The following is a 27,918-nucleotide window of genomic DNA, read 5'->3' as shown; positions in this document are numbered from 1 at the left end:
GAGGTTTCTCATCTTTGAATCGATTTGTAATAACACAGAAAAAAATGTAGCCTATCATTTTATCTTGTTTCATCATTATTTATTTATTGTAGAATTTCTTATATTATACAATTTATAGAACATTGACAAGACACAAAATAAAGCCTAACATAAAAATTGGTACCATATGGAGAAAACAGAAGTGCCAGACAACACTATTTTGTTATATGTTCTTACATGTACAGTACCTTTCACATCTGTTTATTGAAGTTAACTATATAGCAATATACACTGAATGTACAAAACATTAGGAATACCTGCTTTTTCCATGACATACTGTAGACTGCAGTGTTGGTGAAGGGCTTGTAAGTAAGCATTTCACGGTAAGGTCTACACTTGTATTCAGCGCATGTGACAAATAAAGTTTGATTTGAATCCAGGTGAAAGCTATGATCACTTATTGATGCCGCTTAAGGAGACAGGTTCAAGAAGGATTTTTTTTGTGTGTGTGCGCCATTCAGGTGATGGTCAAGACAAAAGATTTAAGTGCCTTTGAACAGGGTAAGATAGAAGGTGCCGGTTTGCATGTTTCAAGAACTGCAACACTACTGGGTTTTTCACACAACAGTTTCCAGTGTGTATCAACAATGGTCCACCACCCAAAAGACATTCAGCCAACTTGACACAACTGTGGGAAGCATTGGAGTCAACATGGGCCAGCGTCCCTGTGGAAGGGCTTTCTACACCTTGTAGAGTCCATGCCCTGACAAACTGAGGCTGTTGTGAGGGCGAAATAGGGTGTAATTCAATATTAGGAATGTGTTCTTAATGTTTTATAGACTTGGTGGACATGTGTAATGTATTAATCTGTGGTGTTTTCCTATGATGCCAGGTTAACTGGTTAGGTCACAGTCAGGATAAATCCAGAGCCCTACCCATGTTTAACACAAAGATTTCTAAAATACCAACCTCACCCTTTAAGCAATTTTACTGTGCATTCTATTCTGCTATATGATTGATATTTTGATATTCTGCTATATATTTTCTGCAGTGCAAAGCTGTAGACAATAAATTAGACAACTGATTAACAAAAAGACTGGATGAGTATGTTCTGTAGCACCATAAACTGGTCTATGACACCATGTCAATCTACCCTGGAATATCCATGTCCTTTGTGTCCCTGCGGTCATCAGTATCAGCTAAATAAAAAAATATATCTTATGTCAAATACAGTGTCAAATAAACATTACAGGGTGCTACTTAGTATGATACATCTTATATTACGTACAATGGAATGCCAAAATAGGATTATTTAATACAATGTCAAATATATACATTCAAATGTAAAACAACATTTAACATAATTGCTATTGGAGTCCTGAGAAAGGCCGCTTTTCCTACCTCCTTATCCTGACATGCATTACCCTAGTGTGGGAAAGTGAACACAATAGACTCCCCTGCTGGTCTAAAGAAGTCACTGTGATATTTCACAAATGTCCCATTTCAGGAAACCGTTGCTCATCGCAGTACAGGAAGAGAGGACTTCAGTGCTTCCAAATGCCTTGCACCAATGACAGTGTAGCTACAGTGTAATGAAGTTATTCTGAGGGAAGAAATATATAGTATACAAATGTATATCATTTACATAATCCATAGTGTCCATTTTAGCAACTGGGTATTGAACCCGGGTCTCCTGAATGTCACAAGACTGTGTTAGCCCAACGGAAGTCTGTAGGTCTCAGGCAATGTTAGTCATCACAGGAGGGTGATTCGCTGAACCATCCAGCAGCCATAATGTCCCTTGGCTCCAAAAAGAGTCTCATCCATTCATTTTAGTCTGGTCCACAGACTCCAGGCTCTTCACCTCCACTTACTAGTCTCCCCCTCTGTTACCAGCTGTCTAAAAAAAGTGTCAGAAATACATTAAAGTATATTTTTAAGGCTGGTCTTCCCCTCTCAGGGCTGTGCCCCACTGAAGGTGGCTATGGGCAGGCAGAGGAGGGAGCAGAAGGTGGGGTGGAGAGGCTGGATCTGGGCGGACAGGCTCTGGCCTAACCTCCAGTCTGTAGAGCTGTCAGGCTTGTAGCATACAGATACCTCACACCTGGGAGAGAAGGAGGGAGGGAAAGAGACACTGTGGTCAGAGAGTGTGTGTCTGTGTGTACGTGTGCATGTTTAACTTTACTTGTGGGGACTGTGTGGATGTGTTTAACTAAGAATAGTAAACAAACAAAAATGTGACCAACTGTGGACATTTTGTTGGTCCCCAAAAGGTCAAATGCTATTTCTAGGGGGGTTAGGGTTAGTTTAAGGATTAGGGTACAGGTTAGGTTTAGGGAAAATAGGATTTTGAATGAGACTGAATTGTGTGTCCCCACAAGGTTAGTTGTACAAGACTGTGTGTGTGTGTGTGTGTGTGTGTGTGTGTGTGTGTGTGTGTGTGTGTGTGTGTGTGTGTGTGTGTGTGTGCGTGTGTGTGCGTGTGCGTGTGTGCGTGTGCGTGTGCGTGCGCGCCTGTACCTGGTGACACCCTGGAAGATCTTCTTCTCATCCTGGTCCAGACACACAGCGAAGGTGGTGTTACCAGTCCCACTAACCTGCACTTTGTCCACCTTCACTTCAGTAATACTCAGTTGCTGTCAAGTAGAAAATTACCATTAAACATAACAAATATATTTTGGGACTCCAAGGGTCGCTTTTCCACACACAGACTAAGTATAGTCCTGGATCAAAAACATGACCAAAGGATAATCTTCAGTGAAAGCGTTCAGGACTAGGTTTAATCTGTGTCTGGGAAACCAGCCCTAACGACATATAGAAAATAATTATTAGTGGCATTAATGCTATATTTGCCTGAGCTACAGGATGCAGTGTGTTATATTAACGTAAGATCAAGTGAACAGGAAAAGGGTTGGACAACAACAGGAAAAACTCAAGTGAAAGTCGTGCTCTGTTAAGGTAGAAACTAAGACGTGTCTGTGAAAGTGTACATTGGGTTTCTTATCGGGTTGATCTAGAAAGAAGCTCGTTCTCGGGATACGAGAGATGTTGCTCCATTTATGGAGCCCTTATAGAGCACTGTGGTTTATGTAAAGTTGTTGATGTACGCTGTCTAACCGCGAGTCACACCGACTCGTATCTGACAACATCCTGCTCACCTGATTGTAGCCCTTCTTAGATTTGTTTGAGTTTTGCCTTTTCAGTACTTCTGTCATTGTCAACTGCAAGCACTCCATCTTTGAATCTAAACCGTGGGGGAAGGAAGGGATCAAAACATGATGTCTGCGTTAATGAAACAAACTTTCAAACCTAACTGATTTGGCTGCTCTCTAACATGCGTGAGCCCGGAAATGTCCAACTCATGAATGAACGCAGATTATAATATTACTATAGTTTATTTTATTGCTTTAGTTATATCACCTAGTTCCTCTGGATTCTTGCAGGCTTTGGTCAGGTTGATGGAGGTGCAAACTTTGTCTTTCTTCGTCCATTGACTTCTCCCACTGATGACCACCTGAGAGAGGAAAAAGAAGGACAGAGAGCGATACATCAGAAATGCATCAGATAATGCTGATTCCTTATGCAGTTGACACGCTCAGTATGTTTTCTAGAAGGATGAACAGCTGCTGAACACCATCTTACCCTGTTGTAAACCACCTCTAACATCAGAGGGACTGCCTCCCGGTCGCCATCGATCCCAAACCTCTTGCTTGCGGCACCTACAAAAAGGACAAACACAGAGCTTTCCTATTAGGATACAGCCATAGAGCTGAACATGATGATGAAGATGAATAATCAATCATTGATGATGAATAACGAAGAATGATGATTTATACATTTAGCGTCACTTCGTTTTTTTAATAAGCAAAAAGCGGTGGAAGAGATTCAGTAATGTAACATAGAAGAAACGACATGGAGGAACGAGACAAACTGAGTTTCTGAATCATAGATTGAAACAGCAGATGTTCCCATAGGCATAATCCATCCAGACCTCGGACTCCCGGCTGAAGTCAAGACGCATATTTTCTGTTTGGAAAATCTTACCTGCCTGTTGTTTATTATGGGCTGGTTGCTAGGAGACGGGGCTGAGGCAGATGTACGTACCCATAGCCTTGATGGCTCGTGTGCCCGCGGTGTGGCCCAGCTCTAGGGAGTGAATGAAAACCTCTGTCCTCCTCTCGCCTCCAGCTAACGTCATCTACAACCCCAAGGACATCAAACACTCAACACACACATTTATAACATGGAGGTTGAGTATAGGAGATGTGCAGTGTGTGTGTGTATGTGAGAGTGAAAGAGAGAGACAGAAAAGAGAATCCAGGCCTCACCTCAGCTTGGTAGAGCTGCATCAGTGCAGGCCTGGTGGCATGGCGACAGTAGTACAGCACCAGGTCAGCCAGGATGGGCAGACGATCCTCATAGGAACTGTCATACAACTCGGACTCTATCTTAGAGGTTTGCTGCAAGACACAGTGAACACCATTGACTGCGTGTGTGAGACAACACGTCAATTTTCCAATCATATTCATCATTTGATATGTCATACAAAATGTGGTCTTACCTGACACACCACGTTGGCTGGTAGACTGAGCAGGCTCAAGGTGTTGCGTTCGTACCAGGGGTCCAGCATACCAATAAAACGGGCTATGTCGTTAGTGCTGTCTTCTGTGCCCAGATTGTTGAGGTCCTAAAAGAACAATACGTCAGACTCTCTTCACTTTAGCTGCAGAGTAGTAATAGTATTGTATGGCCACAGAAACATTGCCTGACGACTCATCCTGAATTTAATTCCGCTGCTCTATCGCAGGGTTTGCCAAACTCGGTCCTGAGGGAAACGGTCTCCTAAACAGCTATCAACCCCTTATCTAGAATTGAGGTTAAGCTTTAGAGATCTTTCTTATGGTGCACCAGAAACTGTAACATGGTTTGGGTCAACCTCATCAGGAAGTGAATTGAAGTTCAATTTATAAATTGAAAAAACATAAATATTATAAATCCAATTTCAATTATCTACCCAATTGACTTGAATTGAAATAGAATTGACCCCCAACCCTGACAGGGCCACTTAAAAATAGCCACTATACTATAAACCTGACAGGGCCACTTAAAAACAGCCACTATACTATAAACCTGGCAGGGCCACTTAAAAACAGCCACTATACTATAAACCTGGCAGGGCCACTTAAAAACAGCCACTATACTATAAACCTGGCAGGGCCACTTAAAAGCAGCCACTATACTATAAACCTGGCAGGGCCACTTAAAAACAGCCACTATACTATAAACCTGGCAGGGCCACTTAAAAACAGCCACTATACTATAAACCTAATTAATGATATCACTGAAGCCCTTGACAAAAAACAGCACTGTCTCACTTTTTATTGATCTCTCTAAGGCTTTTGATACAATTGATCATGCTATACTGAGGCAGAGATTGTCGAGTGTAGGTCTTTCGGAGCATGCAGTTGTATGGTTTGCTAACTATCTGTCTGATAGTGCACTCAAGTTGATGGGCTCATGTCTGTTAAATTGTCTGTCTGTAATGGTGTGCCCCAGGGCTCTGTACTTATATACATTTATATAAATAATTTAGACAAAAATGTGCAACTTCGCTTTTATGGTGGTGATACTGTTATTTGTTGTGCCTCGTCTCTCACAAAAGCTTTCCAGAACTTGCAAACTGTTTTTTATACTGTTCAACATACCTTGGGTCAATTGAAGCTTATCCTCAATAATGACAAAACTAAACTTATGCTGTTTTCTAAAGCAAGATATAGATCTCTGAACCTTTCACCTATTACTACCTGTCAGGGCAATGAGATTGAGACTAATCTCATATAAATATCTTGGAATTTTAATTGATGACGGCCTCTCTTAAATTGCATATTCAACAAGTTACAAAAAAATTGAAGCTGAAGTTGGGATTTTATTTGAGGTATAAGGCCTGTTTTCTTTTGAAGCCAGAAGGAGGCTAGTATCAGCTACATGTATGCCTTTACTAGACTATGGGGATATTCTATATATGCTTCCGCTCAGTGCTTGAGATCAATTGACACCCCTTACCATGGCGCATTGAGATTTATTTTAAACTGCAAAACCCTTATGCACCACTGCACTTTATATTCCAGGATTGGCTGGCCTTCTCTAGTCACTCGTAGGCTCAGTCACTGGTATACTTTTATTTACAAAGCCATTTTGGGTTTACTACCATTTTATTTGGGCATTTTTATTGTTCAGAAATGTGGTGAGTACTCTCTTCGTTCGCAGGACTTTATCCTGCTAACTGTTCCAAATGTCCAAACAGAATTTGGTAAAAGGGCTTTTATGTACTCTGCGCCATCAGCTTGGAACGCCTTACAAAATACTTTTATGATGGAAGAACTTGTCCCGATTGTTTTAAAAAAAATCACTGACAAAGGATTTTGAGGCTGATTCCCTGATCTGTTAATGCTTTTAATTTTCTGTTTTATGATTTTGTAATACTCTTGTGAATTCTTTGGTTTTTACTAGATTACTTGTGGTTTTTCATGTTGTTTGTCTATAATTGTGTAATGACTTGGTGCTGCCAATCTCTTGAAAAAGAGATTTCAAATCTCAATGAGCCCTTCCTGGTTAAATAAAGGTTAAATACATTTAAAAATATATATATACTATAACAGTTGTACTCACTGTACTTCCTCTCCGTGGGCTAGCCGACTGGCCTCCGGGGCTAGGGCACCTCACAACACCGTCCCTCTTCACGGGCACAAAGAAGAACTGCAGCCGGAAGGCTCTGCTGAGGCTCGGGCAAGCGTTCTCTCTCTGGCGTAGGTTACTATAGGCCCTCGCCACCTTGCCCGCCACGTGGTCGGCCCCAAACACTACCACCCTCAGGGTGGTGGCATTACTGTTACCCTCCTCGTCACTGCTCAGGATGGGCCTCCGGCGGAAGCACACGTGCTTGAGGGCCTGGGGGGTACAGGGGGTCTGGAACAAGGAGTCCGGGCTGCCTAGGTGCACCTGCTGCGGGAGAGAGTTGGAGCGCTTTGAACGAACCGCGACCAAGTCCTTAGCATCTGGGCTGCCGAGGCTCTTGGCTCTGGTCAGGGACTGCGTCTTCGTCTTGAAGAAACGGGAGAAGTGCTGGCTCAGACGGGCCGAAGCTTTGGTTGACTTGCCGGACGATGGGCTCCGTTCCAAAGGGGAGGGGCTGGAGGTGGCATCCTCGGGGTCTTCGTAGAAGTCGCTGTCGATGCCGGAAGTGACTGAGAGAACGGAGGGGGCGTAGGATCCGGAGGCCAAGGACAAGGTGGAGTACATGGAGTCTTTAGAGGCAGTGGAGAGGGAGGAGACGGTGGAGAAGGTAGAGGCTCGGTGGTCCACGCTGCAGTAGTTGTACATAGACATGGTGGAGACAAACTCCTCCTCTCCCTCCTCTCCCTCTTCCTCCTCCAGGTCGAACTCCCCTTCCTCCTCCTCCTCCTCTTCACCGTCACCCTGACCACTGGAGGTCTGGAAGCCGGTTAGGTCATGCTCGTTCTCCAGGATGGTGTTGAGGATATCTGAAAATCACAAGGACACAGTCTATCAGTTGCATGTACTGTAAAGCACCGTCTACAAATTAATTTATCACAATCCAAGTCGAAACCATCAAACAGAAAGGAAAGTCAACCTAGGTAGGAGAAACCTAGAGAGGAACCAGACTCAAGGGGGATCCCATGACAAGCCATTTCATGAGAGAGTGAAGACCAAAGTCCTTTACCAAAGTTGTCCTTGTCCCAGTGAAACATGTAGCACTTGGCTGTGGGCAGTGGTAGAGTTTGCAGCATTCCTAAAAACAGAATAAATACAACATTTACACATATTGGATGGACATTTTTCGCATTAGCCTCATTTTGACAAATCAATACACTGGTTAGGCTCCGCCCTCTCACCGTCAGACGTCCTGCCATTGGACGCTGGGAAGCCCATCCTCTCCCTCAGCTCTTCCAGGCCCTGGGTCACACGATCACGGCCTTTCGCCGGGTCGTCCATGGCAGCGGCCGTCTCCAGGACGTCGGTTACCATGGAGAAGATCTCCGCCAGCTCCTCTACACTCTTGACCTGTGGAGAGACAGTCATGTTGTGTTACTGTACAGAAGATGGGTACTAACAAACTACTAAACATTGATTTTGACTATGATGGAAAACTAACAGATTACACAGCCATCGAGACTAACAAAATCTTAGCTAAAAATCACTATTTCTATCGGTATCTGTACAGCGTTCCAGTGGTATATTGCGTTGTCCAGTACCTGCAGGGCTTTGTGGATGCTGGCCAGCGGGTACTTGGTGCCCAGGGTAGCCTGGTAGGCATGTTTGACCAGGTTGATGTATGTCTCTCTCTGGGACCGTTGGATACTACTCAGTTGGTCTGCTACAGACAGGAACTCAGGAGGCACCTCACTAGGGTTCATCAACAGAACTGTCCTATAGGGATGAGATGACATAGGGTTGACATGGTGGAAAACACAGGGGTGATAGAGGTCTGCACTCTAAAAACGAGTCAATATCATTATTCCTTGTTACATGAATTTTAGAACAGGAAGATACAAATGCCTTTGTCTCTCGGCACACACACAAAGACGTGTATATACAGTTGAAGTCAGAAGTTTACATACACCTCAGCCAAATACATTTAAACTCAGTTTTTCACAATTCCTGACATTTAATCCTAGTAAACATTCCCTGTCTTAGGTCAGTTAGGATCACCACTTTATTTTAAGAATGTGAAATGTCAGAATATGTCACGACTCCCACCGAAGGTGGCGCCCCCTCCTGCTCGAGTGGCGCTCGGCGGTCGTCGTCACCGGCCTACTAGCTGCCACTGATTCCTTTTGTTTTCCCCTTTCTGTTATTGTTTGCACCTGTCCTTAGTTGGGTTGATTAGCGGGGCTATATTAGCCAGTTAGCCCGCCTGCTCTTTGTACGGGATTGTTTCTCTGTGTGTTACTTCGTTACGCGCTGTATGAATTTGGCGCTAGTGCGTGGTTTTGCGCTCACTGTGTTTTGTCCCCTGTGTTTGGGGCACTTTGATTTTTGCGTGCACTCAGTTCACTATTTGGGGTGGCTGGTGTTTTGCTGTGTCGCGCATTAAAAGCTATCACCCTTATCGCTGCTTCCTGCGTCTGATTCCTCCTCCACTACGCCCAAGCCTTACAGAATAATAGTAGAGAGAATGATTTATTTCAGATTTTCTTTCTTTCATCACATTCCCAGTGGGTCAGAAGTTCACATACACTCAATTATTATTTGGTAGCATTGCCTTTAAATTGTTTAACTTCGGTCAAACATTTCAGGTACCCTCCCACAAGCTTCCCACAATAAGTTGGGTGAATTTTGGCCCATTCCTCCTGACAGAGCTGGTGTAACTGAGTCAGGTTTGTAGGCCTCCTTGCTCGCACACGCTTTTTCAGTTCCGCCCCCAATTTTCTATAGGATTGAGGTCAGGGCTTTCTGATGGCCACTCCAATACCTTGACTTTGTTGTCCTTAAGCCATTTTGCCACAAATTTGGAAGTATGCTTGGGGTCATTGTCCATTTGGAAGACCCATTTGTGACCAAGCTTTAACTTCCTGGCTGATGTCTTGAGATGTTGCTTCAATATAGCCACATAATTTTCCTTCCTCATAATTCCATCTATTTTGTAAAGTGCACCAGTCCCTCCTGCAGCAAAGCACCCCCACAACATGATGCTGCCACCCCCGTGCTTCACGGTTGGGATGGTATTCTTCGGTTTGCAAGAATCTAGGTCTACAATTTTTTTCTGAGGTCTTGGCTGATTTCTTTAGATTTTCCCATGATGTCAAGCAAAGAGGCACCGAGTTTGAAGGTAGGCCTTGAAATACATCCACAGGTACACCTCCAATTGACTCAAATGATGTCAATTAGCCTATCAGAAGCTTCTAATGCCATGGCATCCTTTTCTGGAATTTTCCAAGCTGTTTAAAGGCACAACCAACTGAGTGTATGTAAACTTCTGACCCACTGGAAATGTGATACAGTGAATTATATGTGAAATAATCTGTTTGTAAACAATTGTTGGAAAAATGACTTGTGTCATGCACAAAGTAGATGTCCTAACCGACTTGCCAAAACTATAGTTTGTTAACAAGAAATTTGTGAAGTGTATGTAAACTTCCGATTTCAACTGTAAATACACATGCAGTTGCACAGAAACAGAACATGGGGAACGCTAACAGAAGAAAAACCAACATGAGAGTGAAAAGGAAGTAGTGATATATTGGGCAGGGAAGGGGTGGGGAGAACCAATAACTGAAGTGGAGTTCCAGACGTGTGGTTTACATGTGCATGACAAAAATGCACAATCATTCATAATAATCTGTAGTAAAATATAGCAGTTAAACTGTTGACAACCTACATTGTTTTTGAGTGATGTTTTGAGGTGGCCAGGCCTTGCTCTTCTCTCACCAGTCTGTGATAGGAAATGCCTGTGAAATGAACACACACATTGAATAAGTTGATTGTTCTTGGCACACTATAGTATTGCACACAATTATATATTTTAATCTCACAACATCACCAAATCGTGATCCCCATTCACACCACTGCAAGCTCATTCATTCATTGGCCTGTACCTGACGTGACTTTCTCAGATTTCAGTGGTATTCTTTATCTTATCTGTCATTATCCTCTTCCAGGTAGTTGACAGGTTGTTATAGTTCTGCTTTTTTTCTTTTGTGAATTGAAATATCACACATCCGCTTTCAAAGAACAGGCTACCACAGAACCATAAAGCACTTCTCCATTATCAATGGCACATGTTGGCGCAGACAGGTTTACCTAACTTGACTATTAACTTACCTAACTTGAACAATTTGAGGTGATCAAGTTCATACGATTATGTTATATCTACAGTGCCTTCAAGTATTCACACCCCCTGACCTGTTCCACATATAGCGGTGGTCATGCAAAATTCAAAATTGATCTGAATTGTAAAAAGAAAAAAAGAAAAACTCACCCATGTTACACACAATACCTCATAATGATAAAGTTCTAAAAAATTTTTTTTGCAAATGTATGGAAATTGAAATACAGAAATATCTCATTTACATAAGTATTCACACCCCTGAGTCAATACTTGTAGAAGCACCTTTGGCAACAATAACAGCTGTAAGTCTTTTTGGGTAAGTCTCTAAGAGCTTTCCACACATGGATTGTGCAACATTTGCCCATTATTCTTCACAAAAATCTTCAAACTCTATCAAATTAGTTGTTGATCATTGCTAGACAACCATTTTCAGGACTTGCCATAGATTTTCAGGACTTGCCATAGATTTTCAAGTAGATTTAAGTCATAACTGTAACTCAGCCACTCAGGAACATTCACTGTCTTCTTGGTAAGCAACTCCAGTGTAGATTTGGCCTTGTGTTTTAGGTTATTGTCCCGCTGAAAGGTGAATTAATCTCCCAGTGACTGGTGGAAAGCAGACTGAACCATGTTTTCCTCTAGGATTTTGCCTGTGCTTAGCTCCATTCTGTTTATTTTTTTATCCTGAAAAACTCCCCAGTCCTTAACGATTACAAGCATACCCATAACATTATGCAGCCACCACTATGCTTGAAAATATGGAGACTGGTACTCAGTAATGTGCAGGGTTGGGTAGATTACTTTCTAAATGTAACCCGTTAGTTACCTGTCCAAAATTGTAATCAGTAATGTAACTTATGTATTATCCAAACTCAACGTCATTTGATTACATTCCATTACTTTTAGATGACTTTCCCCGTTAGAGACATTAGAAGACAAACATGTATGTTACCAATTGAACAACATCTATTGCAAGATAAATCAATGTTAAAGTTTACATAGATAGGCCTCCCGCAGTAGTCTGTGCCACTAGAGATCCTGGTTCGAGTCCAGGCTCTGTCGCAGAGAAATATGGAAGTATAGATTAGCCAAATAGTTTGAGCTGAGCATGACCCCAAAACTAAGGACTTATTACCAAGCCCTAGTCTGTTGTTGATGATTGTGTAGTCATGGAGGACTCATTGATTCGAGTTGAAAAACAAATGTTGCGCTCATGGAATGGCATGCTTTGCCAAGAGTGTGCAAAGCTGTCATCAAGGCAAAGGGTGGCTCCTTTGAAGAATCTAAAATATATTTTGTTTAACACTTTTTTGGTTACTACATGATTCCATATGTGTTATTTCATAGTTTTGATGTCTTCAGTATTATTCTACAATGTAGAAAATAGTAAAAATAAAGAAAAACCCTTGAATGAGTAGGTGTGTCCAAAGTTTTATATATAATTTATAAGTCCAAAAATGGATATAGCAACTACAGAGTTCCCATTTAAGTCTATCAAAAGTGTGCAAGTTTGAGCATGTGTCCATTAGGACAATGGATTTATTTTTATTTTTATCAGCATTAATTAGATTATGGAATAAAAGTGGGGCTTTTATTGCGCAGACTTGGATCTGCACTATGCAGCTGCAAGAGCGCATTTTTCACTGGCTGTCCACTTGTTTCAAAAACAATGATTGATAGGAAGTTTAAACTTCTCATATTCAACCATTATTGGGTTCAAATACACATTTAGATTTGTGAACAGTCATCCACAACAACCACAATCCGTATGGCGCAAATAGCTAAATGTCATGGCTTTAGAAGCTTCTGATAGGCCGATTAACATCGTTTGAGTCAATTGGAGGTGTACCTGTGGATGTATTTCAAGGCCTACCTTCAAACTCAGTGCCTCTTTGCTTGACATCATGGGAAAATCAAAAGAAATCAGCCAAGACCTCAGAAAAAAAACTGTTGACCTCTACAAGTCTGGTTCATCATTAGGAGCAATTTCCAAATGCCTGAAGGTACCACGTTCATCTGTACAAACAATAGTATGCAAGTATAAACACCATGGGACCACGCAGCCATCATACCGCTCAGGAAGGAGATGCGTTCTGTCTCCCAGAGATGAACGTACTTTGGTGCGAAAAGTGCAAATCAATCCCAGAACAACAGCAAAGGACGTTGTGAAGATTCTGGAGGAAACAGGTACAAAAGTATCTATATCCACAGTAAAACGAGTCCTATATCGACATAACCTTAAAGGCCGCTCAGCAAGGAAGAAGCCACTGCTCCAAAACCGCCATAAAAAAGTCAGACTACGGTTTGCAACTGCACATGGGGACAAAGATCGTACTTTTTGGAGAAATGTCCTCTGGTCTGATGAAACAAAAATAGAACTGTTTGGCCATAATGACCATCGTTATGTTTGGAGGAAAAAGGGGGATGCTTGCAAGCCGAAGAACACCATCCCAACCGTGAAGCACGGGGGTGGCAGCATCATGTTGTGGGGGTGCTTTGCTGCAGGATGGACTGGTGCAATTCACAAAATAGATGGCATCATGAGGCAGGAATATTATGTGGATATAATGAGGCAACATCTCAAGACATCAGTCAGGAAGTTAAAGCTTGGTCGCAAATGGGTCTTCCAAATGGACAATGACCCCAAGCATACTTCCAAAGTTGTGGCAAAATGGCTTAAGGACAACAAAGTCAAGTTATGGGAGTGGCCATCAAAGCCCTGACCTCAATCCCATAGAACATTTGTGGGCAGAACTGAAAAAGCGTGTGCGAGCAAGGAGGCCTACAAACCTGAGTCAGTTACACCAGCTCTGTGGGCCAAAATTCACCCAACTTATTGTGGGAAGCTTGTGGAAGGATACCCAAAATGTTTGACCCAAGTTAAACAATTTAAAGGCAATGCTACCAAATACTAATTGAGTGTATGTAAACTTCTGACCCACTGGGAATGAGATGAAAGAAAAAAAAACTGAAATAAATCATTCTCTTCAATTATTCTGACATTTCACATTCTTAAAATAAAGTGGTGATCCTAACTGACCTAAAACAGGGTATATTTACTAGGATTAAATGTCAGGAATTGTGAAAAAAAAATTGTTTAAATGTATTTGGCTGAGGTGTATGTAAACTTCTGACTTCAACTGTATGTAGATATCAATAATAAATTATATCCCCGTAGACTACACCACTGCTGTCATCCTTACCGCCAAGCATTTATTCAAGTTGGATAATCTTTGGATGCCGACAGCAGTCGCACCATTGGAAGACACTGCTTGGACTGTGGCCTACAAAAGCCTATTCCTGCTCTTTTCCCACAATCCAGCCACATTTGGTGTGTCATCATAGTGGTCTCTGACTTCTGGTCAACTCGCTCAGGTGGAACAAACTTAAAATGTACCCCTTTTTTTCAATGCTGATTTGAATGTCATTGAAAAAAACAGTGTCAAATATTTTTTTACGCAAACATCCTTTCTGAATTTAAAAGTAATCCTCGAAGTAACCATTCGTTTTTCAAAAGTAATCTGTACTCTGATTACAATATTTTTGCTGGTAACGTAACGGATTACAGTTACCGTTTTTTTTGTAATCTTTTACATGTAACTACATGTAATCCATTAGTCCCCAACCCAGGTAATGTGTTGTATTGGATTTGCCCCAAACATAATTTATATTCATGACAAAAAGTGAATTGCTTTGCCACATTTTTGCAGTATTACTTTCGTGCCTTGTTGCAAACAGGATGAATGATTTTGAATATTTATATTCTGTACAGGCTTCCTTTTTTTCCACTCTGTCAAGTAGGTGGCGTAACTACAATGTTGTCCATGTAACTTATTATGGGACTTGTTAAGCAAATGTTTACTCCTGAAGTTATGTAGTCTTGCCATAAATAAGGAGTTGAATACATATTGACTCAAGACATTTCAGCTTTTCATTTTTTATGAATTAGTAACATTTCTAAGAACATAATTCCACTTTGACATTATGGGGTATTGTGTGTAGGCCAGTGATAAAATAAATCTCTATTTAATCCATTTTAAATTCAGGCTAACACAACAAAATGTGGAATAAGTCAAGGGGTGTGAATACTTTCTGAAGGCACTTTATTTGTGCGTTTCATCTTACTGTTTTACCTGTTTGAGTCACTAGGGGGCAGTCACTGATCATGGGTGACTGAGCCACAGTACATGACATGGGGTGTATTCATCATGGAAACTGTTTACCGTTTAAGAATCCAACGGAATTAACCAGAGCAAACTGAAAGAAACGGGGAGGGACCCACATGAATTTGTTCAATAGAAACTTGTTTGCGTTTTCTGTGTTTGGAGTAAACTGTTTATTGCAAAACATTTTGCAACAGAATCGGCGTAATGATTACACCCCTGAGCAACTATGACTCGGACCATTGAGAGAGAAGTCAACCTAAGCACTTGTTGCCTCCCAAAAAAGGAAGGCTGTCTTACACATGTCTGTTTTTGACCTCATATTAATTCACAGTCCACATCATGATCATCGATGAAGTAAAGGAATAGTTCAAAACCTCCATAGAAGCATGGATAGATATAAATCCTAGAGTAGCCTACGTCTTTCCATGTTTACCTGGGGCCTTGAGTTCCTGGTGTAAGGTGGAGAGCAGTCCTTTACACACGCTGCAGTAAGGCTCTGGCCAAGTCAGGAAACAGCCAAACACCTCACAGGCCTCCTCCAGCAGCTCCGTGGCAGGAGGACAGAAGGGGGTCTGCAACCAGAAAAACACCTAGTTACAGGTAACTAAGGTTGGGGTTCTCGTGTTTGATTTATTCATTGATTGATTGATTACCTGTAACAGAGTGGAGGAGAACATGATAGCGAGGGGAGCCACAAGCTCATACTGACACTGATCCTGGACCTGCACACACATACAGAGACCCAAAAGTTAATTCACATGTCCACACATCACAGTTTCAGTTCTCAATTCCCACCACAAGGTGCCCTACTGCTCCTAATCACATACTGTAGATCCCACCTACATTCTGTAGAGGCTTGGGTCATCATGACATGTGACCATAAGAATATAGGTCATAGCAGCATCCTGAGTAGAGGAGTTATGATGGTCTCTGCCCTTGCAGTAATGACCTGTGACCCCTCACCTCTCGGGTCTTCCTAAGGATCTGCTGCAGGAGGATGAGGAAGTTCTCTGGGTCTCTCTTCACCAATTCCTCCAGACTCCAGCGGTTCATCGACTGGCCCGCCGAGCACATCAGGACTGAAACACACACACACACGTCACAGTGGCCACATTGTGCAACATGCTATGAATATAGAACATGCAGCTTCCCTGAAGGGTACACAGCGTACTTCGAACAAATTAATAACATCATTTCAACACCGTATGTGGCAACAAGGTACCTCCTGAAAATGTGATGTAGAAAACCACAGTGTGTAGGTGTATGATATCTGACACAGTCGGTGCTGCTACGCTCTGCTACACTAACCGATCCTACCCCCTCACACTACCCCCTCAAACTACCTCATCATACTTCCAGGCACACTGTGGTCTATGCCACCACGGTCTCTCTGTGTGTGTGTGTGTGTGCACCACTTCCGCCACAGCCATAGTGTCAACGTTGATACTTCCTCTAGCATGTAATAGCACTTCACTGACAGTTTTCAACAACAACAGACTCACTAGGCCTACTGGGCTTCAGATAGACCAATCACAACAAAAAGTTCTGGTGGTCAGAAGTTGAGAAAGAACAACAATTTACTGTCAGTGTGGTCTGACTGATGACTGATGACTGATGACTGATGAAGATTTTCTAGTGGAGGGGTTAACATGTTGCTGGACACTTGAAATGTGAAACGTCTCATGCCGACTTTCTGTAACACCACACTTAGTATTGATCCAAACTGTACGAACATTTTCTATGACATGAACTACATGCAACAGTGACACTGAACAGGCCTGCTTTCCATATCATGTGAACAACCATATTATGGCTTTCTTATTGAGAAATAAAGCACTGTATGTCTCAAGTGAAATACACCGGGAATCAAATTCCCTGAGAATGAATACTAAGTCACCAACGAAGAGATGAAATACTCCCGCCCGTGTCCGACCCTGTTCAGCCCAGATGAGGCTTACCGTTCCAGGGTTGTGGTGTCGTGGGGCTGGGTCTGAGCCCATCCAGACATCGGTCCAGAGCATGCTGGATCCGGTCCTCAGTACACGACGTGTGCTGCATGTCTTCTCACGACCTGGAGTAGAAGAGAGAGATAAGATAAACATCACACCTCTCTCCATTTATCCCTCCCTTTCCGTGAAAGCATATTAGACTGTCATCAGATCAAGGAAGTAAACACAGGTCCAGTTTTGCATCTTGGTATACATCGCAGGGTTCATATGAAAATGCCCTCATGAGTTCCGTGGAAAAGCCACAGGACAGGAGGGAATTTCAGGGGGATGGAGAGAAACTGTTATTCTATCTTCTCTTCCTGCCCTTCTTATAGTTTATTATCTTTCTATGGCCCTTCATAGGCATCGCCCTCACCAGTGTTCCTGGGAATCATATAGAGACAATAGCATATGGGACTTCCTGATATTAGGACGCACAACAGGGGCATGTTCAGTAGAAACCAAACGATTTCAACATGTTTTGAAACAGAGAACATGAATCGGTATATGATAAAATCGAATTTTTCAGCTTCAAAACGTTTCTGTTTCACGCCTGTTTCGACCCAGGTGTTAGGCTCTATGGCTGGGCTTTGTTTCAGTCGTGTTATAATTGTGTTGAGTCTCCTGTTAAGCATGACAGGATGAGGGTGTTGTTTTATAACAGGCAATTTCACTCTCAATCACGGGAGTTTCATGTTTCTGTAATCCAGTCTCTGCATCAACGTAATAAGATCCAATAACAGTCGCGTTAGTAAATGTACATTATACCCTCAAAACTACCGGAGGCCGATGAATTTGCTGTCTATTACTATAATAACTGGTAATCATTTGTTAATCATTATGTAAATGAACTCAAATGTCTAATTGTTTTTCACAACAATCTTCAAGTAACGTCGGTGACGTGACAACCTCAGCGCTTGATAACGTACAGTGATAAGTACAGTAACCTACTGTGTGAATGTGTCGACCGCACATTGATCAACAGCCCGACGTTTTTTGTTGTTGGTCATGACACAATCTGCAGATGTCTCAAGAAAGGCCTGTAAAAATGACTGTCAAAGTCATTGGTGTGTTGTTGACCAGCTACAGTAATGTAGGATGCTGGACATTCACAATAGAAGCAGCTATTGTATTAGCCCGAGTGCCAATCTATTTGTGCCATCATGCCCAACTTCGTATCACTCATTGTCATACCTTTGACAATGAGAGCAGCAGGAGTTGGCAAGAGCACAAACAGATCTGGGACCAGGCTAGGAGTGTATGAATTGACTGTACACATTCTAAGATTCCAATATAGGGACATATCCAATGCTACGGTCTTTGGCAGCAGCCACACTACGTATTGTCCTTTCTTGCCCCACTGGGGAACTTTACCATGGGTTAGAGCCTAGGGTTGGGGTTTCCAAAGTGGACAGTGCAGCTTCCTTTGTTGAATAAAAACAAACTTTTTTTCCATAAGACAACACTTCAATCCCTCCCACCAACTACAAGTGTTTGTATCCAATAACAGGCTCAAAAACTCCCCATTGAGACAGAGAAATCCCCTATAACCCACATGTGAGTGATAATGTGTCACAGATAGTCCCGCGCTGCATATGAATCGGTGCCTATGAATGACTCACACAAATGCACAAAAAAAAGGTCAGAGCAGTGATCGCCATGGTGATTAGCGGTAATATCTCACCAAATTATGGTGAACGAAAAACCATCAGACACCTGCTCTGAGTGGACTTTCACTGATTCTGACCGACCGATGCTCATCTACGAGTGTTCCTTACTGGCCTTATGTCGATACAGAGATACGAGCCTGTTTTTATGTTTCAGCTTTAAGTCAAAACACGCACTGCCTCATTTGAAGCATTTCAAATCCAGGAGCAGGCTTCGTTTGGGTCCTGGAAACCCGGCTTTTAAAGTCATGTTTCAGGGGCCAGGGGTTAGACCAAGCCAAGCTTTCTCAACTGGGTCATGCAGCTGCTGTTGAGAGAGGCAATGATATAAATGCTCACCTTGAGAAGTCTCCCTATTTGTAGGTATTGTGGGGGACTTTTCACAGTATTGACCGCAGGACAGGAAACTGTCATTGTGTACAGATGGGCCTGGGGGGGGCCACACACACACACACAAAGAAACAGACAAATACCACAGGAGGTTGGTGGCACCTTAATTGAGGAGGGCAGGCTCGTGGTAATGGCTGGAGCGGAATCAGTGGCATGGTGTCAAATACACCAAACACATGGTTTCCATGTCATTCCATTCGCTCCGTTCTGGCTGTTAATACGAGCAGTCCTTCCCTCAGCAGCCTCCTGTGACACACAAACACAGCGGGGCCAGAGAGCGACGAGTCAGACAGATGGGGAAATGGAGGGTTACCCCCCCGGCTCCAGAAGCTAACCGGCGGGGCGCCCCCACCATTTAAGGTCCCTAAGGAACCATGAGAGGAAGAGCATGTGACCAAAGGCCAGGGGGGTCAGAGTAATTCAACCATGATTTTCCAGCACCACTACTGTTAACAACAATATGGTGAACCCTGACAATAACAATAGAAGTTACATAAACATAAACACTTCCATACAGCCTAGTTCTCAGCCCCCCGTCGCCCACGCTGAAGGTGTATTGTATCCCCCCAGAAGTGTTATAGCCTGGTCTGAGATCTGTTTGGGCTGTCTTGCCATTGTTTGAGTTGACAATGACCATAGGAGTAGGCAGGACAACACAAACAGGTCTGGGACCAGGCAAGATGTGTTATGAGTGGCACGGTCAGAAGGTGTAGGAAAGCTACTGTTTGATACTAACCGGTAAATGACCCACCGGTCATTGTGGAACTATACTGCGTTGGACACAGGCCAGGTGGAATGGGAAGGAACTAATAAGTCATAAGTTCTGATGGCTATATCCAGCCTAGGATCAGATGTTGACTCTGGGTATAATAAAGAAACTCTTATGATCTCATATACTCAGTAGGATATTCAGAGTGAGTCATCCACTGCCATATAATGGCAGACTGTAGGTTATTAACTTAATTAAATGATTATGTAGTGGAATGAATGCATTAAGTAGGGATTGTGAATGTGTAATGAAGTCCTTCAAACAAAGTGTTAAGCATTTTCTATAACATCAGTGACTGTTGGATGTATTTCACACTGTCAGTGTAACAATAGCATAGATTAACAGGCTGTTCTAGAAAATTCTATTCAGGTATTGAATCGTTCTGTTCACATGGCAACTATTGAAAATATATGAAACTGTGGGCTTTCATAAGAGGATGTATGAATGTCCTCTCAAAACGTCAACAAGGTCACTTCCACATTTTCAGCTGTTGCAACAGAGGTTAATAAGGAAAGCTGACTAAAAGTCACATGTCTGTCTCTAGGTGCCATGTCCCCGGTCTCTCCTTTGTCCTTCACATCACATATCATTTTGGAGTACGCTACACTCTTAGAAAAAAAAGAAAAAAAGTGCTATCTAGAACCCAAAAATTGTTTGTTGGCTGTCCCCATGGGAGAGCACTTTGAAGAATCCTTTTTTTGTTCCTGGTAGAACCCTTTTGGGTTCCATCTAGAACCCTTTCCACAGAGGGTTCTACATAGAACCCAAAAGGGTTCTACCTGGATCCAAAAAGGGTTCAACCTGGATCCAAAAAGGGTTCTCCTATGGGGACAGCCGGGGAACCCTTTATTCCTAAAAGTGTAGCGTCTGCAGGTTTTCCACTAATCCCTGATCTCAACCCAAGGTCCTAGCATGACACATCCGACCTCATCCAATTAATCAATTAGGATCAGTTAGATCAACACAAACAATTGGGTCCCAGTATGAACCAAAATACTTGGATTGGAGTGCCACGATCAAGCCAACAAGTGAGTCATATTGAGCCTGACTGAACACAACCTAACTATTTAGTCTTATTGTCAGCAGATTTATAGGTCAAGCCTGAATGTGACTCAATCCTGGTGGAGCACCCTTGCACACAGCTGCGGCATGATAAAGGCCCTCAAGTAATCTCAAGTCAACAGTAACAAGATCTTCATCTTGCCGCTAGCCGGGTTGCCAGATCTGTGTAAGCTTTGCCCAACTCTCCAATACAATGAACAACAGAAGAGTTAGCACAAGCAGATCTGGCAACCAGGATAGCTTTCCACTCTGCCTGTACCCCCACAAAGATCCTATTAAATGACTATGTAATTCTATGGTACCCTTCCCTCAAAAACAGTGTTACAGCCATGACAACGAGCAACATATCTGGCAACCAGGTTAGCCCTCCACTTTCTTCTCTGCCTCTATAACGCTCTAACCTCTCAGTGTGAGACTCTTCCTTCTTCCCAAGTCTTTCCTTTCCTCTGACCCAGCCTGATCACATTTCCAACAGCTTCCAAACAGGAAGATAGCTCCCCAGCCCTGGAAGGGAAGCAGGTGCCTGTCCATTGTTGTGGTGTGATCAGCCTCTCAGATAGACTCCCACAGACCAGGGAGGTGGAGGTGGTGGTGGTTGGGGGGGGGGTTGTCTCATTGTACTTTAATTGATAGTCCCATATCCCCATCCAATCTTCTTCTGTTGGGTTTAAAACACTTAAGACCCCCTCCCTGTATCACCTTACCCTCCTTTTTTCTCTCCACTGGACAACTGCATGAGAACCAGCCGCTTATGGTTTTAGGAAATAACAAAAGTTGAACAATAATACCATAATGCTCCGCTGTAAATTGCTTCCTCTTTTGTTCAATGCAACTACCGGCGAGTGGGTGTCTTTCGCACGTACAGGCCCAACCAGGTACAGTGGGACGCAGTGGCAGGGTATCGATGATGGTAAAGTTCATTTGACCCCATGGTGGAAGTATAGAAGCGGCCACATCTGCAGTTCCTGAACACTTTTATCTGACAAAAATGATAATTTCCCGCATTCGAGTCCTTAGTGTACACCCTACACATATTTTATGATCAGATTCAGGACACATTTAGACAAGAGACAATAGATCCACGAGGTGGATGGGAGTTAGGACAACCGTGTCATTATACACAGACTTTGATCCTCACGTCCCCAGTAAAGATATTTTTAGAGGGAGTGGACAATTATGCAAATATGGTCTGAATTGCATGATGTTGTTGTTGCAGGATATTATGTACTACGAGCCAGGTCTGATATAAGACATGGCTACCAAACATCCACACCGTTTTATATATATCCACATTTATAGCTAGACTGTCAGTTAGAATATCGTGAGCACATGATATGTAATTAAGGAAAATCAGTCAGGTGTATAATATTTGACTGCTCTAACCCATTAGTGTATAATGTGCAATGTAGATATAGTATATGCAATGTGGAAGACCTGGGGGCGTGTTCAGGTGACATTCAGATAGAAATATGTTTAACAAAATATGTAGAACAAACATGCCTCTCTGACATGTAGAATAAGGAATCATGTCAGCTCTATTCACTACATTTCTATCTGCAACATTCCACGTTTGCCTCCTGAGCGTACCCCTGGGTGAGTGAGGTGTATATCATGTGGGAAAGTTCTGTGAAAACATAAGATTCTGTAGATAAGACTGGTAAAGAGGTAAACAGGAAGAGAGGTTGTGCGGATCGTACTGCATGGCGTTTTGATGTGAGTGCTAACCAAACGATCTTGTCTGCTAAAAATGGGTGTTGCCGCTTTCACTAGTGCTTGGAGATATAGGGAGGTAGGTGACTTCCAATTACACGCTGAAGAGCGGCAGGTAGCCTAGCGGTTAAGAGCTTTCAGCCAGTAACCTTAAGGTTTATGGTTCGAATCCCCGAGCTGACTAGGTGAAAAATCAGTCGAAGTGCCCTTGAGCATGGTACTTAAACATAGTTGCTCCTTTAGGTTGCTCTGGGTAACAGTGTCTGTGAAATGACTTTGGTTAAATAGTTTGCTAGGGTTATAAATATTCTCAGTGCTCACAATAGACTGAAACCTAAAACGGAAACACAGTTGCACATCAAGAGCAGATTGTTAGAAAGTGCATTTGGAGATATGAAATAAAGTATTCTGTTTCATTCTGCCTTCGCCATAAACCAGTGAATCCACACTGATGATTGAGATATGTATTAAATAGTTCCTTGTGTAATATTACTAGAATTCTTTGAAAAACTGCAACACCCAACGGCAGAGGCCATTTCCCAATCTTTGACTAATCTTTGAGCAAAACACTGAGTAGAAATATGTATGACTGTGACAGACTTCCACTTACCCATCTACAGTGCACTCGGAAAGTATTCAGACCGTTACGTTACAGCCTTAATCTAAAATGTATTAAATGCCATTTTTTTCTCACCAATCTACACATAATACCCCACAATGACAAAGCAAAAACAGTTGAAATTTTTGCAAATGTATTAAAAATAAAAAACTGAAATAATTTATTTACGGAAGTATTCAGACCCTTTGTCATAAGACACAAAATGTAACTCCTGTTTCCATTGATCATTCTTGAGATGTTTCTACACCTTGATTGGAGTCCACCTATGGTGAATTAAATTGATTGGACATTATTTGGAAAGACATCTGTTTATATAAAAGGTTCCACAATTGACAATGCAAGTCAGAGCAAAAACCAAGCCATGAGGTCGAAGGAATTGTCGGTAGAACTCCGAAACAGGATTGTGTCTAGGCACAGATCTGGGGAAGGGTACAAAAAAATGTCTGCAGCATTGAAGGTCCCCAAGAACAAAATGGCCTCCATCATTCTTAAATGGAAGAAGTTTGGAACCACCAAGACTCTTCCTAGAGCTGGCCGCCCAGCCAAACTCAGCAATCGGGGGAGGAGGGCCTTGGTCAGAGAGGTGACCAAGAACCCGACGGTCACTCTGACCGAGTTCCAGTGTTCCTCTGTGGAGATGGGAGAACTTTCCAAAAGGAGAACTTTCTCTGCAGCGCTACACCAAATCAGGCCTTTATGGTAGAGTTGCCAAACGGAAGCCACCCCTCAGTAAAAGGCACAGACAGCCCGCTTGGAGTTTGCCAAAAGGCACCTAAAGGACTCTCAGACCTTGAGAAACAAGATTCTCTGGTCTGATGAAACCAAGATTGAACTCCTTGGCCTGAATGCCAAGCGTCACGTCTGGAGGAAAACTGGCACCATCCCTACGGCGAAGCATGCTGGTGGCAGCAAGTGGGGATGTATTTCAGCAGCAGACTGGGACATTAGTCAGGATTGAGGAAAAGATGAACGGAGCAAAGTACAGAGAGATCCTTGATTAAAACCTGCTCCAGAACGCTCAGGACCTCAGACTGGGGCGAAGGTTCATCTTCTAAGCACACAGCCAAGACAACGCAGGAGTGACTTCGGGACAAGTCTCAATGTCCTTGAGTGCCCCAGCCAGAGCCCGGACTTGAACCCGATCTAACATCTCTGGAGACACCTGAAAATAGCTGTGCACCAACTCTCCCCATCCAACCTGACAGAGCTTGAGAGGATCTGCAGAGAAGAATGGGAGAAACTCCCCAAATACAGGTGTACCAAGCTTGTAGTGTCATACCCAAGAAGACTCAAGGCTGTAACTGCTGCCAAAGGTGCTTCAACAAAGTACTGAGTAAAGGGTCTGAATACTTTCATATTTTTCATAAATTTGCACAAAAATCTATAAACCTGTTTTTGCTTTGTCATTATGGGGTATTGGTGTGGAGATTGATGAGGGAAAAAAACAATTTAATCAACTTTAGAATAAGCCTGTAAAGTAACAATGTGGAAAAAGTCAAGGGGTCTGAATACGTCGCAAATGCACTCTATACCTTCAGATTACTGTAAGTGGTGCATCAATCAACACAGTTATACTGTAGGTGACAGGTGGGGTATTAGAGTATTATAACTGTGGTCCTCTGTGGCTTGGTTGGTAGACCACGGCGTTCGCAATGCCAGGACTGAAGGTTCGAGTCCCGGGAACACTCGTTTGAAGAATGTATGCATGCTAGACTAATTTGATTTGGATAAAAGCATCTGCTAAATGATTGAGATATATATGTATATATATAGTTTGCATGCATACTGTATCCATGCAACCAACACATGCGTATTCCTCTACTTCCTCATTGTGTATTAGAATAATGACAGTACAATCACAGGGTGTCTAAAAATAAGTTCCCAAAATGCTGCTTGGTAGGGGTCTGCAAGTTTACTTCCTTGTGTGTCAGTGACATTATTTTCGACAGCCCCTTAGCCTTTCCCATCACTTTAACAGCATCTACCACAAACTCCTAAACAGTTTAATAAGCCCAGTTGGGTTTATAGGTGTTGTTTCTGATAGTCACATTTTAATTGATCCATTTGTGGAATTTGCAAGTAAAATCACTTGATATCAGTTTAATGGATGATGACCTCAACTAACTAGAATACCCCATCACCAGAACTTTAGCTATCCTTATTACGATGTATTTATTGTATTTAACTAGGCAAGTCAGTTAAGAACAAATTCTTATTTACAATGACAGCCTACCCCAGCCAAACTCTAACCTGGATGACACTGGGCCAATTGTGCGCCGCTCTATAGGACTCCCAATCACGGCCGGTACAACCTGGAATCGATCCAGGGTCTGTAGTGAAGCCTCTAGCACTGAAATGCAGTGCTTTACACCGCTGCGCCACTCAGGAGCCCCATAATACTGTCTCAATACCCTTTTCTTACACCCCTGGACCAACCGCCAGCCACAAACTCGGAAACATTGAGGAAATGTTATGACACTTGGGCATTAGTTAGGTTTATTCGATTGGCTAGTCTACTCCCAGGACTAGTGCAAACACAAAGTGATCCCTTCTCAGATGTATGGAACCAGTATTTTCTCCATTTGCAGTTGTGGGCACAATGGCAACTAGAGATTTGCAATAATAAGGCATCGTCCACAGATGAAGACAACTGACAATACTAACTCATATCCAAGGTCAAACGTCTAAATTTGAATATAATATAATTTTGAATGTCTGAGTCTGGAGTCCGACACTTGAGTACTTTACAAATTGTCCAGATGTTATATTTCTGAAACTTTTCTATTGCCTATTATTCTGGATTTAGGCTCCAGTAATTTAGATTCCGCGGGTGAGTTCAGGCCTCTTGGCAGTTGCTGGACCCGGGTTCGAGTCCCAGTCGGGGCTACCCCTTCCACCAAATTCCCACTTAACCCTCAACCTTCTGGTCCGAAGCCCAGCGCACCATCGACTGTGCCACAAAAGCATGCTCATACATTGTGAAAAGACAATAGCCTTGCAGGCTTACAACCACAGACAACGCACCAGATCCCCTTCAGGAGATAGCCCACTAGTCCTCCACACTTACCTGTTATCGTCCAGTAACATCCACAGCCTTTTGGCGTTAGTTTGTGAGAAAGCCCCTCAGGTCCAATGACTCCAATCCCACTGCCATTCATTCACAAGAGAGAAAAGGGGGAGCGCAGATGAGCCACTTCCTTTACTAGTGCTGTGTATGGCTCCAGAGAAACAACAGCTGTAGACTACCACCAGTCACAGTAGTTGCAGTAGTAGTAGTGGAGATATAGTCCCTGCACACACAGAGGGCTTGTGTCAAACAGGAAGTGAATGAGAGAGGTGCATGTAAGCACAATGAGGAAGGCAGAGTGTGGGTGTCTGTGTCTGTTGGCCTCCCTAAAGGAAGTAATTTGTCTCGTTTGTTTGTTTCCCTGCTATTTTCATGACTAAAGATGTGTTTCATTGTTTTGAATGTTGGGCTTTGATCTTTCAAACTTTAGTTTTGACAGGCTGGGTCATTGATTTAATAGCATTGACCATATTTATTACTAATCCCAATAGCATTTAGCTCCGTCTTTGCAAAGGTAGGTTTCACATATCTCTACCCGATACGCTTGAGAGAAAATACAATTGTGTGATGAATAATAAAAGGATAGTAATAGAAAAAACAAGTACTTGTAGTCTTACACTGACTTCCTAAAGCTTAATATCTACATAACAACAAGCCTATTTTGAAATGAAAAATGGATCTGGGCTCATTGGGACAGCCACTGTTCCAGGTCCAATTCAGCAGTTCTGTCATTTTCTCTGTCAACTGTTTTCTTCTCACTCAGGGCAGCACCATTAGTCTCCTTACTTCCCCTGATGCTACTTTGACTGCGATTTGCATTTCATGTTACGGTAAATCCCCCCCTCCCCTCCCTCTCTCCGAGAGGGAACAGGACCCAAGGCATTAGCTAAAAACAATGGCAGTAAATAAACAGTAAATACATGAGGTTCACAATGAAGGGGAATGTGAGTAGCTCCTGTATTACTCTGGCCTTGGGATGGATTACTTTATTCCTATGATATGTTTTTATATAGGCCCTACTCTGGAAGTCTGAAGTCTAAAATTACTATAATAGCCCTAGAAAGGTCAAATGTGAAAATTATATCTAAACAGGACTTTAAAATGTGTATTGAGTTATTGGGAGAAGAGTCTAATAATAAAGATGGTTTAACCAGTGAAGGCCACTATTACACAGATGCCATCATGCCAATGAGATTGAATAGACCCCACAAAGTAGTAGCCAGCCCAGTTAGCCAACCTACAACAGTGGTGAAACACTGCCACCTCCTGTTATGAAGTCATTAGACTACAGCAGTGGTGAGGACAGACGTGGCTTATCATGAAACTTCCCTAGTTCTTTGACTACTGCACAGAATATCAAAAAGGTGCCAGATTAATATTGGTCAATGTTGGATAAACAGCACTACGTTGTCTCAACGTTTTAAGTTGTTGATGATGATTTGGAACAAACGTACCAAGTTCCATCCTGTTCCCAAAAGATGGCGCCCTTTCCACAGCCTCAGGATACTAACGTGCTACAGGTGCTTGACAAACAATACAGAACATCAACTTCCCACTCCACAGCCATCTCAAGAGATAAATGGAATTCTCAATAAAAATAAAAAAAAGCTGCTGACATTATTGTTCTGGCAACCTTGTTATACGTTCCTGAC

General features: G+C 42.6%; 1 protein-coding gene across 3 annotated transcripts; it reads right to left on the bottom strand.

Annotated features, from left to right (window-relative positions):
- Positions 1 to 62: 62 nt before the first annotated feature.
- On the bottom strand, positions 63 to 27,739 carry pik3r5 (phosphoinositide-3-kinase, regulatory subunit 5). Of its 3 annotated transcripts, none has more exons than XM_045706866.1 (19): positions 27,721 to 27,739; positions 26,267 to 26,489; positions 16,953 to 17,065; positions 15,958 to 16,073; positions 15,648 to 15,716; positions 15,428 to 15,566; positions 10,379 to 10,448; positions 8,253 to 8,427; positions 7,893 to 8,061; positions 7,721 to 7,789; positions 6,649 to 7,520; positions 4,541 to 4,666; positions 4,308 to 4,439; positions 4,084 to 4,177; positions 3,622 to 3,698; positions 3,400 to 3,493; positions 3,138 to 3,223; positions 2,500 to 2,615; positions 63 to 2,083 (listed from the first exon to the last, which is right to left on the bottom strand). In XM_045706866.1, exons 3-19 carry the CDS (start codon positions 17,050 to 17,052, stop codon positions 1,936 to 1,938), a joined length of 2,652 nt encoding a protein of 883 aa, XP_045562822.1. In that variant the 5' UTR covers positions 17,053 to 17,065; positions 26,267 to 26,489; positions 27,721 to 27,739; the 3' UTR covers positions 63 to 1,935. The 3 variants fall into 3 exon arrangements, with proteins under 3 accessions (XP_045562822.1, XP_045562824.1, XP_014030495.1); XM_045706868.1 differs by lacking the exon at positions 27,721 to 27,739 and adding an exon at positions 18,989 to 19,285 and having other exon boundaries at positions 26,267 to 26,536; XM_014175020.2 differs by lacking the exon at positions 27,721 to 27,739 and adding an exon at positions 19,142 to 19,285 and having other exon boundaries at positions 26,267 to 26,536.
- Positions 27,740 to 27,918: the final 179 nt, after the last annotated feature.

This window comes from Salmo salar, chromosome ssa02 (genome assembly GCF_905237065.1).
Source record: "Salmo salar chromosome ssa02, Ssal_v3.1, whole genome shotgun sequence".
NCBI classification, from domain to species: Eukaryota; Metazoa; Chordata; class Actinopteri; order Salmoniformes; family Salmonidae; genus Salmo; species Salmo salar.
The sequence above is the reverse complement of the archived record's forward strand: the minus strand, read 5'-3'. Positions and strand labels throughout refer to the sequence as shown.